A 14,963-nucleotide genomic window follows, 5' to 3' on the forward strand; every position below is an offset into this window, starting at 1 on the left:
TTAGTGCTATCTGAGGATGCGTACTAATTACATTACAAGCAAGAAACTTGTAACCAGTCCTAAGAGTGAATAACAATGAATACGCAGTGTACTATAAATATGCAAATATTTTGTGGCATATAATGTGTGTCTTCATTTGGCTTGACATGTACGATAGGAGGAGCAATCCTCCATGCATCCAGCACTGCAATAAAGAACGCCTGCTTCTTAATACTACATTGGGGTTAAGAGGTCTTACTCCCAATTTCGGTGACATGTGGATGCATGTAATATGCTAATAAATAAAAAAATCAGAACCAAATGTCCAGGTCAATTAAAGTTAAAAGCTGAAATTAGGCCACGGTATTTTCTATGTAAAATAGATGCTAGTAAACCCTAGAGTTTTAGCACCCTTATTTGCCTTTACCTGTTTTTTTAATTCTTATATGTGAAAATATTTTTTCTCCATTGTGAATTATCAAAATTTGTTAGCAAAATTTACACTATAACTGCTCTTCAAACTCTTTCCAAAACCTGTGAAAAATTTAGATTCATCTGCAAAGCTAAACATTACTGGCAGAGGACAAGAGGGGAACTAACAGTATAGAGAAGGATTTTAAATCTCTAGTGGCAGCTACTTACCCAAGCAAAACCTGCAAACTTCTTGCTGTTTCTGGACATGGTCGCTGGAAAACCTAAAGGAGCATTCAGCTGGCTTTGTTACACACGTATTGGGAGAGGTACAAGCAAGAGCTGCATAGCAGTTAATTTGGAAGCTGCACTAGAATTTTCTAAATACTACAGGTCATGAAGGCACATTTGCTGAACTGCTCCTTTCTTTAGTTTCTTTCCACTAGTGTTTCTTACTAATTAGTTGCATATGAAGCACGACATCCTGCAAGTGAAGCTCTGTCTGATTTCATTGTACAACTTTAAAAAAATACAGAGATGATGTAGAGGCAATGTTTTTCTAGGAAACTGTGCCAAAAGTACCATTTTAAAGATGCAGTGGAGCAATTTGTTCCTAGCAAATAGTGGTAACAGTTCAGTAAACTAGGTAAATTATTATTAAGTACCAACTACATTTATTTTGCAAACTGAAACATATGAGAAACCTAAATCTTCTACTCTTTTTTTTTTTTCATAGAATTTAAGAATTTTGCCAGAATGAGGATAGGGCAACCCACATACCCAGCCATAACAGACTAAAGTTGATACTACTGTATCATGCAGGTTTTAAGAGCAGAACCCTGCCCTGGCCACTGCATTCCTCAGTGCTTGATACCCACCTGCCCACCCCCACCCCCCCATGTTTGTTACTGCTTGCTTCAGCCATGGCACATCCTAAAACTGCAGCTCAATAGAAAATTACTTGCAGTAAAAAGGACCGAATCCCACAATTCTGCCACGTTTCCTTGGGTCCCAGGTTGCACACTGTGCCATGCATAAGGAACTGGAGGGATGGCCTTTGACCAGGCACTTGTATGTGAGATCCTGCCCACAGCAACCAAGGTTTAATGAGTTCTGAAAGGTGCCTAGTTCTTAGGAAGCTGCAAAGCTGTACTGAATGGTTTCCACAGTTGGCAATTACAGTATATACTACCTAATGCACAGATTATTTTTGCTCTGTAACTAACTTAGGTGAAAGGTCAGTCATGCAGTCATCACACAATGCAGGTCATATTGCGCTCAGAAATACATTTATGCTTCCATAATTATCATCTGCTTACAGTTTTTGCTGCAAGCAGATGATAATTTTGCTGAGAACATAGTCTGAGAAAGACAGACAGACTCAGCAGACCAAACCGTTGCGCAGCTGTTTCTCCACACATCATGTACTCGCCATGCCGCTGTGTCCTGGGCGCGCTCCTGCAGGGACCAGCCGCCACCCTGCGACCATGTCAGCGGGGAGGCAGAGAAAGCCAGGGCTGAAGTCTGCACTCCAAAATAAAGTCCTAACATCTGCGGAGCTGAACATACGGAAGTTAAGCATCTAAAAAAATTAAGTTTGCCAGTATGATACCATAACCATGCGCTAAATCCTGTCCTGTTCCTATTTAGTCTGCTCTCCTTTTCCAAGATCTTTGTGGGAGTGATGCATGATGTTTCTGACTAGATAAACATTCAAAATCAATCTAATGGGGAACCCCATGTATTATTTACTGCTTATCACTGAAATTCTGCACAAAATATAGAAGTTGTTTTCTTGTGAACTTTTCTATTGGGGCTTTCGTTACTCTGCCTGCCAGCTTTGTGAAGAATAATGAACATTTTTTTCAGTGTGTCTGGGAACTGACATGGTGCTGTTCATTTTGTACAGAAGGGGGAAGAAGTGAGGCATAGATAGATTAAAGGCATAAATTGCCAAAAAGCATCAACTAATTTTAAGTACTGAAGTTCTGAAATCTGATTTATTCCCTTTTAATCCACTTACTTAGATATCACTTTACATATTCAAGGCACTGCTGCGTGCAACCTGCTGCAGCTCTGAATACTCCAGCCCTGCTGCTGAAAGCTGAGAGATTCTTGTCTGTGGGAAGATAAACATGTGAACCTAACCTCAGAGCCTGCAGTAATGCCCACTACAATGGGACAAACAAGTAGGCAGCTCAAGTAACCTGAATGCATGTTTATTTGCAAATCTGGTCTTTGTGTACAAGGAGAGAGGAGGAAAGGAGAACTGACTGGGGAATGCATCTCTCAGGATTAATAGCTCCTGAATCAAATGTTTTAAAATTAAGTTACTGTCTGGTTACTTCTGTCCAGAAGAGCCTTACTTTTCAAATTAAAGCTTTTTCTGTACTGCTTTTCATTCAAAATGTCTACATAGTTTGATTACTAAGATTTAAATGGCAGGTCAGCATGTGTTCTAACATGTGCAGAAGAGTGTAATACTCATTTCCTGAAGATTCTGCAAATCCTGTTTATTTGTGTCAATTTTAGCCTTCTAATTTAAAACAGTGCCCAGTCATGGTGACTTCTAACATGACATTTCTTTCTGTTAAATTCACAGGTCAGTAGCCAACAGATGATGAAAGCTGCTGTGCTTTGCTGAGTGTTCACCACTTGGTAAGACTCTAGAGCTCATGTGTTTTATTTCTAGCTAGTCCAGTATGTTAACTGAAAGCGTCCACTCCACTCCCCCAAAATATTCCATTACTTATTTTGAAAATACCAAGACGGTTACTGTGCAAAAATTTGGATGCTAGGTCATTAGAGTAATGATGTCTCCTGGAGAATGTCATTGATAAGGAAGTTGCACCCAAGCAAATGAGTAAAGGAAACTTATCTGGTTCTCAAAAGTGGTATTTCCATAAGATTTGTTAACTGCTTGCTGTGAAAAGCTGATCATGACTCATTGGTGTCCTTCATCAGGGAACATTCCATTCTAGGGACAAGAAGGAAAATCTTTTAAAATGTCTGTAGCCGGAAAGCAAGAATACCTTAATGCACAATGGGCAAATGCTATACAAAAGTTCAGAAGTATTCAAACAAGAGACGAAACGTTTTCATTCCACAGTAAAACACTGAGTATTTGTACAGTCTTTTCACTAGCACATATTTTTTATGGCGTTTTTAATGAAACTATGAGCTCGTAGTTAGCACAACTAGCAAACCCAAACGATAAACGTTCATAGTTCTGTGCTAGGGGGGTACGAGGAAATTTGCACTTTTTCTTTCATGCTGTACTCCCTTCTATTCCTCCCCTCTAAACAACTTACCACAAAGGAGCACAAACTCTACTAGAAAACAGAATTTCTACGAATTCTGTTATGAAATAGTCTTTTGCTATTGCCCTATCACAAATCAAACCTGTGTGCCAGTGAAAAAGAGTACAGATGGACATCTGTGTATTTATCCAAGTTGGTTAAAACACAAACCAGAACTAGGCAGGTCACAACTCACTGCGGCGACAAGCATACACTTGACAACACTTCACTATGGCAGGGGTGTGAGGGGTTTCTCTGAGCTTCCCCAAGCACAGTGTGGTGCTTGCAATGTCTCAGGTTTCCTGGTGGGTCTTTTCCACAGTTTCCATCGATTGTTTTCCACATCATTAGTTTGAAGCCCCTGTATTTTATTTCAATGAGCCTCCCACATGCAGAGAAGGCCACATTTAGGTGCACTGAAGAGGCACAGTAGATCAAAATTACTAGGATGCCTGAAAGATCAGCATTACACAGTATGTTAAATGTTCCATGGTTTTCCCATTCCCCGGTCACTGTAGCATTTTCTGTTTCCAATGTAGCTGTAACAAGCACACAGCATTTGCGCTGCCCCAGACCTTCCCCAGAAAACAGCTGTGCTGTGCTGTACTGTGTGTAAATAAGGAACTGATCAGTTTAAGTCAAAAAAAAAAAAAAAAAAGGATTGGTTTTGGTTTTCTTTTGCACCTAACAAAGGAGAAAGGAATCTTGCAAAGAGCTCCCTTATTCTCCAATTTTATCCCTGACACTAATTATTTTTTTTTGCACTCACTATATACATACATTGCATGCACGCGTGCACACACAACGTATCTAACAATATAACAAATCCATCCTAGCAGATGATGTCACTGTAGTCCACAATCATAGTGTAAGGAACAAAGGTACATAGGAAGGAGGAGGGGTTGGCGTAAAGAGCATGGGCCTCTGTTAAAGACTAGCATAGGAACAATTTAGGCTGCCACATCATTATTATGACATGAACCTCCAGTGACCATGTCACACAGCACCCAGATCGTTTTCTTTATACTACTCTTCCAAAGAAAAAATACTGTAAAACCACAGTGCTCATTACTGGGGGAAAAAATTAAATCAAAGTAAAGCTACTGTTCGCAATTACTGGTTATGTCATATTTACATGTGTTGTTTTCCTGCTGTAATTAGTTTGACAGGATTTCCAAGCTTTTTTTTTTTTTTTTTATACAAGATAAACGTACTTCACCAAGCCCACTTTCTTTACTTCCTTGACTGCACTAGGCTGATGACTACAAAGATCAGCTGTGCTCAAGGGACAGCACAGCTTGGGGGCAACAGCAGCTAATGGAAAGATGGGCTTCTGAGCTTATGTATGTTTGTCAATACCAACACAAAGCTTGTTCATCTCCACATGTACCACAGAGTCGGCATAGAGGAGGAGCCTGTCAAGCCAGCACCCCCAACTGCCTCCCTGAGTCTCAGTGGAGAAAAAGTATTTATGTAGGACTGGATTTTCAGAAAACACAAAATACTTTGAGTATTAAGTAATTTTCATTTGCATTTGAGATAAGATCCTGTCATAGTGCCACAGTCTTTTATACAGCTGCAGCCTGCAATATTGAAGACATACTGTACATTAGGTATGAATTTCTGTATGAGTTAAGTACCTAGTCATCTTGTAACTTAAGACTAACTGAGAACTCTTAAGAAATAGTACTTTTTTCCATCTCTGTTACAAGTCACATGATATTCAGCAGCAGAGATGAGAGGGAATGCACATGTTCAGAGAGCAAGATAAGCAAATCATCCACAGTATCAGACAGAAGTTGCTGAGTTTCTAAATTCAGTTTTCTGCTAGTTGTCTTCCTCTTCCTGACAATCCTCTATACTCATTAGTTTTCACCACTAAATAATTCCTGTTCTGAATTTCCAGCTGACTTTGAACTACAGTCTTCTCAGTAGGAAGTCCAGACCAGTAACAACTTACTTGAGGGATCCAGAGAACAAGTAATACCAGTGCTTCACCTTTCCTACAGCACTGTCAGTGGAAATCTCCAAACCTGTACTGGCTCTGGGAAGGTATAACTGTAACGGAAAACAGATGTTTGTGAAGAAAGCACAAACGAATGCTGAATGCTCTTAAGATGTTGACACGCCTGAGAAATTAAAATTGCTCACCCTAGTACAGTTTTAGCTGAAGGCCTCATTGTTTCATGCGCAGAGCATTACATCTACTTGATTACAGCAGCTTTACTGTTTTGTGAGATCTTAGAGCTGTGGGTTAGACTAGAAATAAAAAGCTGTAAAAGTCAGAGTGTACAGCTTCTCAGAAAGAACAGGAAACTGTTTTGTAACAGGAAAAGGAGGACATTAACGTCTCTAAAGTGGGGGCAAAATTTACATCAAGTTGCTTAGATTATATTCATCCCACAGTATCTCTGCACATTAGGAATAAGTCATCCAAAGATTAATGAAAAGGTCATTATAGTGACATGATGCATTGTGTCGTGAGAGGATAACAGTAAGGTACGGCCATGCTGCCATTCTACCAGCAAAATCTGAAATTCAAATGCGTTATGAGAACATAATGCTTTTACTAGGTTGTACCCATACTTTTGATCATGGAGTGAGTGCTTCTAAACGCCCACATAAATTAACCACTGGACACCTACAATGTTCTTAAAGTCATACAGTAGTAGAACATGTGCTTTTACTAGGTTGCGCCTATGTTTTTGGTAACAAAGCAATTCCTTCTTAATGCCCCTACAAATTAACCAGTGGACACCTGCAGTACTGTTATATTCATAAAGTGGATTGGCTAAGGAATTTGGAGTTACTACATTTTTTTAATTCACTCTGCCACAGAAGTTCCAAGTTGTTTGGCAATGAAATGTGACATGAGACTATGCTTAAGTATCCTCTATCTTGGTCTGAAGTGTCCAACAAGGCGAAGACAACTGCTCCAGCTTTGCAGTGTTTGACTCAATGCAATGATCTTCTGTCAGCTCAGACTGATGTTTACCATCTGTTGATTCTTGGTCTTTGCAGGCTGCAGGTGGCATTTGTACAGCAGACATGACATCTCTCGTGTAGGCATTTATTTCCCCTTCAGCAACAGAATCTTGTTGGCTTGGATTATAGGATCTTTCAGGTAAGCCAATATAGTCATGGTCAACAACTACTGCACCATGTAAAAAGCAATGGTTGTCTGTAAAAGAAAAGTAGCCATTAAATCAGATCCTTCAAGCCATACTTAAAATGTTAGTGAGGTGCTAACTTACTTTTCAAAACAACTTCCATAAGAGGACAAGAATGTTTGAGTGACAGCCGTCTAATAATGTGAATTTCCTCATTTCACTGAGAATCAAATGTTTGGCTGCATCTCATTAGATCCCCAAAATAACGCTTGCAATGTTCCACATTAAGAGTTTTTCTTTTCTAGGTCAATGACTAGCCTGACTTCTGTCATAGCCACCTACTAATTAATACCTTAAATGAATGGCCATGCAGATTCTTCCATTTTGTGTGCACACATGGAGAAATGTGGCTTACTCTAAGCTCTTCCTGGGAAATCTTATTGCAACACAACAGGTTTTTTTAAGAAGTAAAAAAAAGAAATGAAAAAGTTTCATAGAATTTAAAGAGAGCAATGTTGATTGCTACGGTATAGTACTATTGAGATTTTCTTCTCTCCGAAATGTGGTTACAGTGAACAGTCTGACTGGACGAGTTAGAAGTGTAACTGTCAACATGGTGTTAATACTTCTGTTTTGGAAGATGAGGTTAGGGCCTATCTTCTTGCTCACACAAAGACCCTACTGTGAAATTCAGTGTTCTGTTAAATCAGAAGATCTGTTCAACAGATAAGTATCTCTATAGAGAGGGCTACCAATTCCTTTGCAAGATGTAGGTCCAAAGAAGGACCTTTGTGGGAGCTACTGTGAAGTGAAACTGCGTTTTTCTGGCCATGTTTCTCAACAGACATGTCCTAAATCTGCCCATCTGCACTCCTGAATCATTTGAACACCGGACCCAGAGGCATTCTCTTGAGTTTAATATTTAAACCAACCTACGCTCAAACAAGGAAAATAAAACATTGCTTCAGACTCAAATGTATGTATGCATAAGGTGTCCTGGAACCTCTTTACAGCCAGGCAGCAAGCAAATCAGGTAGACCCAGACTGCAAATCTGAGATGCCTGTACCAAGGGCTCTATCAGCACTGACTCAGGATTTATCTTTTGATCAAGAGTGTTACAAAAGGTTATGAAAAAATACCTTGCTTATGATTGGCCATTCTTACCTGCAAAAGATTTTCTTCCTCACATAAAAAATAAGCACTCTATTTTCAGGCTTTGCCTTTCCTGTTCAAAACTCCCAAACTCGCATGTCTAAAGTGTGATACACACAAGATACCTTGCTCCAAAAATCTGAAGTGTAAGCAAAACACTTAGTAACACACGAAGTTGGTAGGCAAGGCCACAAATATCCTCACCTAAGACATACGTTCCCACATTTATTTCAGAGAACACTGAAAATGCTTTGTTCCCATCCAAGCTTATGCCACCAGCCTTATACCACAGCAGTAGGAATAATAAATAAGTTGCAGACAAAAAAGTCCACTCCTGCTAATAAAGACAAGCCCTTTGTTACAAAGGGAGACATGTTTCTTTATGGATGAAAAGATGTCATTCATTATGTCATTCCCTGCCCGGTTTCACTGCCCTTATCCAACTGAAATAATACTCTTTCTTGATTGCTGTTAGGCTGTTTGATAAAGGCTGGCAATTATTTTGGCAAAGCCTGGTTTACCTCTCTACACAATGTAAACACGGATGAACATCAGTCTATAATTTTAAGATTTGTAAGTATTCATAATCTATTGAATTTTTTGCTTGTGTCAGTCAACTAATCTTTAGTCACTTCCTGGGAAAGGGAAGAAACTGTACCATTACATACTGCTTCTGCAGTATTTAGCGGTAAACATGTTAGGCTCTGATCCTACAAAGACAACTACATTTAACTTCTTATACTGTGACACAATGTACCAAATTCATTGTAATAGCTGGAGAGTATCTGCATGCTTGACATGCATGTGACTTCCTCCTTATGGATCAGCAACTTAATGAAGAACTGGAAGCCACAGAGTGACCATTCAACAGTAAAGAGTGTCCTGCAGACATGACATGAAATCGATATCTTGGTTATGAAATCTGCAGCTGACAACTGGCATAATTGTCAGCTTCTCACATGAAATTCCAGAATTGGTATCAGCTTTGCAAATCTCAGATTTAAGAGGCAATGGAAGAAGTTACCATCTCAACATAGTTTAAGCTTTGGTTCTTGAAAATGCATAACCACACATGCAAATAGGGTGGGAACTGTTCTACTTTTCAAGGACCCTGAACCAAAAAGCAGCTTGTTCCGTGACAGACTTCTTCTAAACACTGAGTATTCATTTTCCTCAAAAGGCACGCAGTGACTCAAAGACAGCATCAACAGAAAAGAAACAGCTGCTACAGTTTGATTAACACAGCAGCATTGCAAAAAGACACACTGAATGTCTAAAAGCAAGAGCGGTGGCTGATTATCCAAGTCTTTGGGAATTTCTAGTAGTCCTGCTGCAAAGCATGGCAATTTTATTTGCTCTGGTAAAAGAAACACAATTTCTTCTTCAGTAGCACAATGTAAAGTAAACTCTCCAAAACTCAATTCTATGATGTAGTCTTTCTATTTTAACGCTTTAGAGGACACTGTTGTTAAAATGAAATCTAAACATGTACTATCTGCAGTAGTCAGACCAAGCAAAAAAAGTTTCCATTTCACAAGCAAAATAAATGTGAATCCTGTCTACACCAAAACAGAAACACAGTCAGAAAGTGCTCTTTCAACACAGTTCAGCATGATTATACTTCTAGCATGTTTTTCACCAGCCAGCGTGAACAGGGCCAAACCACAGATTAAAATAAACTTTAATGGAAGTTATTTTTAAACAGCCTTTAAACATGATTCATTAGCTCTGTTCCATGCTCTGCATAGGTTTGAAGCCACTCACTGTTCTCCTGACTGAAAACTGCAATTATTACATTATTACCGAGCGTTAGTTTAATTCACACTGGTGAGAGAATGATACTTGTTCACTCTGATAACCTAACACCAAGACATCACAGAACAGTTAAAATATTTTTTATATATAGGTAAAGCACACACTCACACATATATACCTTTTTCACTGGACCCTCTTACATATGGCTTGAGGTGAGACATCTTGATGGGTCTTTTCAACCTGGATCCTGTGGCATCTCTTAATATTGCACAGTCATTATCTGTGATATAATCTATAATACAAGGACCAACCCATTCCGACTGGAAACGACCATCTTTCCACCAGTTTTTTCTTTGCCTGAGGACTTCATGACCAACTTTCAGTTGAAGGGTATTTAACTGCTTTGGCTTCCTTTTGACAGCGATTTTGTTTCTGATTTTTTGTTCATCTGAAGTGTTTTTCTCCACCTGCAGAAAGATACATATGAATTGCATTTTCTTTTTCCAAAAGTAATCATGTATTTTAATAACATTGGTTAGTAATGCAGAAGCATAACAATAAGTGAGTTTGGATGTGTATAATCTGTAATACGTAGGGCTGGAGAATTCTGAAAAAACTGATTTTGTCTTAATGAATCAATAGTCCATAAGCAAAGGTTTTCAGCTTCCACAAATACACAGCCCTGTAAGTCAGACATGAATCTCTTAGCAATAGGTCTTTTAAGGTTACTCTTTTCAAATACATACGAAAACTGCTATGCTAGAATTTAATATATAACATTTACCTGGCAATCTGAGGTTTTCTCTTCTAGCGCTTGACAGGTATTTTTAGTTGCTTCAAATATTTTGGCAAACATACTGTATTCTCCTTCCACACATATATTCATTGGCTCAACATGTGGGTTACGATTAAACATTTGGAAATATGGGGTGTTGTGATCTGGCTCCTATTTAAATGGAGAGCAAAAAGCAAGCAAATTAAGCATACAGCTTTGCAGATATTTTGAGGGACTTCAGCCAAAAGAGGAAGAAACTTCACATACCAAATTTGTCAAATTGAAAGCATAGGCAATAGCAGACAAATGTTCATCCCAATCATTTGGATGGTCGGTGCAGTATTTGTTAAGGAAAGCTTTGATTGCCTTGCATGTTCTTTCATTTACATCATCTGTCTGAGGATAAGACAATACAATTTGTTTCATTCCAAATAGTGCAAACAGTTCTTCATTTATCTTCAAAAGAAAAACAACAATTATTGAAGGTTTCCCCTCTTCTGTATCACAGTTCAAGTAAACAAACTGTTTTCCATCTCTTTTGTTGATACGATGATGACTCAGCAAAAGTCTTACATACATACTCCCAACAAACATGCCAGGGTTGAGACTGAGAGCTAAAGGAATCAGTATGGCTTAGGAGACAGTAATTGATGGTTTCTAACCACATTTCTGCCACTAACTCAATCTGTCATTTCCTCCATATCATAGTCTCATGATTTCATCATCTCTGAGAGGATAAAAGTGTGAAAAGTGCTTCATAATCACTATAGGCCAATGTCAAAAATACCCTTAGCTATCTGCTATACTAGACAACATGGATGAATTAAATACAGCTTGTTGGAGTGTGAAAGCTTGTGCCAGTTCAACTGAGTGACAAAATCTGCACTATGCCAGGAAATCATTTTGCTTTGTTCTTTATCCAAAGAATGAAACCCCAGGAAATGCTGCATAATGTCATAATTGCGAGTAATTGGTTTGTCAACTTCTGTATGTGCTAACTTTTTTTCTTCTAAGAAAAAAAAAAAAACTATCTGTAATCTTTTTCAAGAATGGTCTAAAATTCAAATTTAATACACAGGAAAATGTATTTGTACTTGAGGGAAAAAAGAAACCAGCCATGTAAATACTTACCTGATAAACAAGCTCCTTCCCTTGATCAATAGGCATTTTTTGAGGTGGCCCATATAAGAAAAACACATTTATGATTGCCTTAGCAATTTCAGCTGCTGAAGTGTCATGCAGTGGCAAGATAACAGTCCATCTTGTAAACAAATCTGTCATAATTATGATGTCCTTGTGGTTTCTGTTGGTAACATTAAAAGGTCCCATTAGGTCTATAGTGACTGCTGTCCACGGGTCCTCTGCTTTGATAGGGTGTGTTTTGAGTGCTGTGGTGGTTGTATTCTTTGCCACTTGGCAATGCTGGCAAGCATACACCTAGTGCAAAAATCAGGGAAGATGCTATCAATAAAAAGCGATGGTGAAAGTTTAAGATAAGCACCAGGATCATAAATCTCCACTATTCCTCTGTAAGTTAGGTCAGACCATGCAATGCAGAACAGATTCGTTTTATCATCTTTCTTATCCTTTTTACGCTTAGATTTTTCTAAGCCCCAGCATAAAAACAAAACCAAACAACAGTGAAGGCCAGGAGAAGGACATGTGCAGGAATTCATAGCTGAACTCTCCCCATCCTGAAAGCACTGTGCTCTTTCAAGTCCACAGTATAAGTTTCAATATCCACTACCATCTGTAAATATTAAAGGAAGTAAGAAGCAGCTGGAATCAAAAGAAAGTCCCACTCATTCCCCTTTTTGTTCTACTGCGCGTGCTGTGGCTGAAAAACATTGGCAGTATACATAAACTTCCATGCATAACATGAATCAGCTTTATCTACAGGGCAGGGCCTCTTTGTCCAAGTCTGAATTGAAAGAAAAGACTCATTTTCAGTTCATGTTACAGTTGGGCATGAACCCGAAGTATTCAGGTGATGCAGCAAGCTGACAGGAACAGTAATTTGGCTGTAAAGGACATTTACATTGAGTTTCCTCAAGGATCACATTCTGCCTGGGGATCATGTCCATGTATCTTTGGGTGAGGGAGTAGAAGGAACTTTCCCAAGCAGTGATTTGTTTAACTATTTCCTAAACACACCCAATTGTAAGGCAGAGGCACCATTTTCAATATTCTTATCTGCCAGCAGCCACTCTGGCCACATATCCTTGGGATGGTACACTGCATCCTAACAAAGATATAAAAGAGTCCTTGCAAGGGAAATCCCTCTCAAAGACCAGACGTCCCCTGCATACTTAAAGGCAGTATGGCTCTCCACCACTGGTTAACATACAGCAATATGCAAGCCACGTGGTCAGTAGTAAAAGAAAAAGGAAACACTATGCTTTACCAAGAAGACCATTTACAGTTTGATTGTAAGCTTACGTTTCCTCATCATGAAGCAGTATGGGTGCTTGCTGTATCAAAGTCATATGATTACAAAATGTTTGTAACAGGCTACATTAAAAAAATAGTGAGACATTAAAAAAAAGCTGTGAGACCATACCCACTGTTTGACGTCATTTGTTACAGAGGTCCAGTAGTAACTAGATTCCACTAAAGTCAGTGTCCTTGATATGCCATGATGAGTGCCAGCAGAATTTTCATGGCATTTTTCAAGCACCTTCTTCTTCTCTTCATCTGAAACAATTACCAGGCGCATTTGTTTTCTGTCTTTTCCAACATAGAACAACTTATTTTCTGAAAGAAGAAAAGTATCAGCAAATTATATGCAAGTGCTTTGTCTTTTGTTTAGTTTACTAAACTACTGGGCATGATGTGATACAGAATTAATTACACCACCTTCAATTCACTTCTGTCTAAACACAGCTTTTTGTTTACAAATAAAAAATACTATAATTATTTCCTCCAAAGAGCCAATTGTTCACCTATGTTTATTAACCTGGACATGAAGTATTACAAGGGCAAGTCAGAATGCAGAGAATGTTCCCACAGGAAGTCAGACTGAAACACAAGCTAACGCTAGGAGGTGGGAAGGGGAGGTAGGACCTGTTATGAGACTTACTGTCTGCCTGCCATCAACCTAACACTGCGATGAGCAGCTTTAACTCCTCCCTGCCTTCTACATAGACTTGGCAGGTTTGATGGGATTGAGAGAGCACAGCAGACTACAAAAGCTCATATACATCCTCACAGGGATGCAATAAAGCTGGGAAGGGCCACGAAGGTCTAAGGTGACAGATGGCAAAGCCATCCTTGCACTTCTGCCCAGCTACACACAGGATCCTCCAGACCAGAGCAAGCACTCCTTGTCTACAATTGCAGATCTGGATTTCCCTTTCAATTCCCCTCTGAATATGGATTGCAATGGCTACGTATTTCTGCAATATCTAGAACAAGGTTTGGCTTTTAGATAGATATATAAATCCTTCCTGGAAAGGACTTAAGGCAGACTGAGTTTCCGTTCCTGTAAACATCCTGTTATATATTAACAAGGATTAAGTAGAATGTGTGTTTCATAGAGAATATGTATTAAAATCATAGTATGCTGCAGAGTAAGATACCACTTTTTTTTTTTTGTATCAGCAAATCTTCACCTAAAAATCAATTTTCAGAGTAGTTTGAGAGAGTAATTTTACCTTTGAAGACAAATTTTTTGGCTGCTCTTCTGATACCACTTCTTTCACTTGGTAATGTTGTGGGATGATACTCCCCTGTTCGCTTGTAGTATGCGATCTGCTTCAGGTGGAGCCCACCATTTTTTCCGCTACGGACCATAGCTAACCTGAACATAATGCACAGTATTTGTTAGATGGAGCGATTGTCAGAGGAGCACATCTTTAGTTTTTACTGGTTTCTGTGTAGTTTAGAGGTATCCTGTCTTAAACATTTGTATAGTTCTCAAATGCAGGTGTGCTGGAGATTAGATGTGTCCAAAGAGTCACCCCAGTTGGAAAAAAAACCCAGAGAAATAGGAAAAAAACAACTCCCCAGACAGAAACTGACACAAACTTATTTTGATCATTAATTCACCTGACAATTAGATTCTGAAGTCCCAAACCAGACTCTGCATGTAAGGTAACAATTCATTCCCTCACATGGGCTGACTTCCCTGATCACATTAATAAACTAAAAATGTCATTAGTAAAATGCATCATCGGTACATGAAACATTTGGGTCTAGCAAGAATAGCATCAAAACAATTAACAATTAATGACAAGCAGAAATATTCAGAGGCAGAAATATTCATGCAGGCTCTATCTGATTTCAGGGAATTTTTTCTTTATCCAAATGTGTTCCAGCAGCAATAAAGATGTAGATAGAACAGCAGTTTGATCCTGTTCTAATTGATGTCTACAAGAGCTGTAGACATCAGCTGATCAGGCTGGCAGTCTGCCATGTCATAATTTCTTAATGAATGCTGGCTATCCACAGCATTAAGCAAATTTCTTCCTTACCTGCCAGTG

General features: G+C 38.9%; 1 protein-coding gene across 1 annotated transcript; it reads right to left on the reverse strand.

The window, feature by feature from the left end:
* Positions 1-6,532: 6,532 nt before the first annotated feature.
* Positions 6,533-14,274, reverse strand: GIN1 (gypsy retrotransposon integrase 1). Its single transcript, XM_009698892.1, has 7 exons — positions 14,136-14,274; positions 13,043-13,236; positions 11,614-11,919; positions 10,750-10,938; positions 10,492-10,653; positions 9,886-10,174; positions 6,533-6,870 (listed from the first exon to the last, which is right to left on the reverse strand). Exons 1-7 carry the CDS (start codon positions 14,272-14,274, stop codon positions 6,572-6,574), a joined length of 1,578 nt encoding a protein of 525 aa, XP_009697194.1. The 3' UTR covers positions 6,533-6,571.
* Positions 14,275-14,963: the final 689 nt, after the last annotated feature.

The sequence above is a fragment of the Cariama cristata genome, unplaced genomic scaffold (assembly GCF_000690535.1).
Source record: "Cariama cristata isolate BGI_N322 unplaced genomic scaffold, ASM69053v1 scaffold34280, whole genome shotgun sequence".
NCBI classification, from domain to species: Eukaryota; Metazoa; Chordata; class Aves; order Cariamiformes; family Cariamidae; genus Cariama; species Cariama cristata.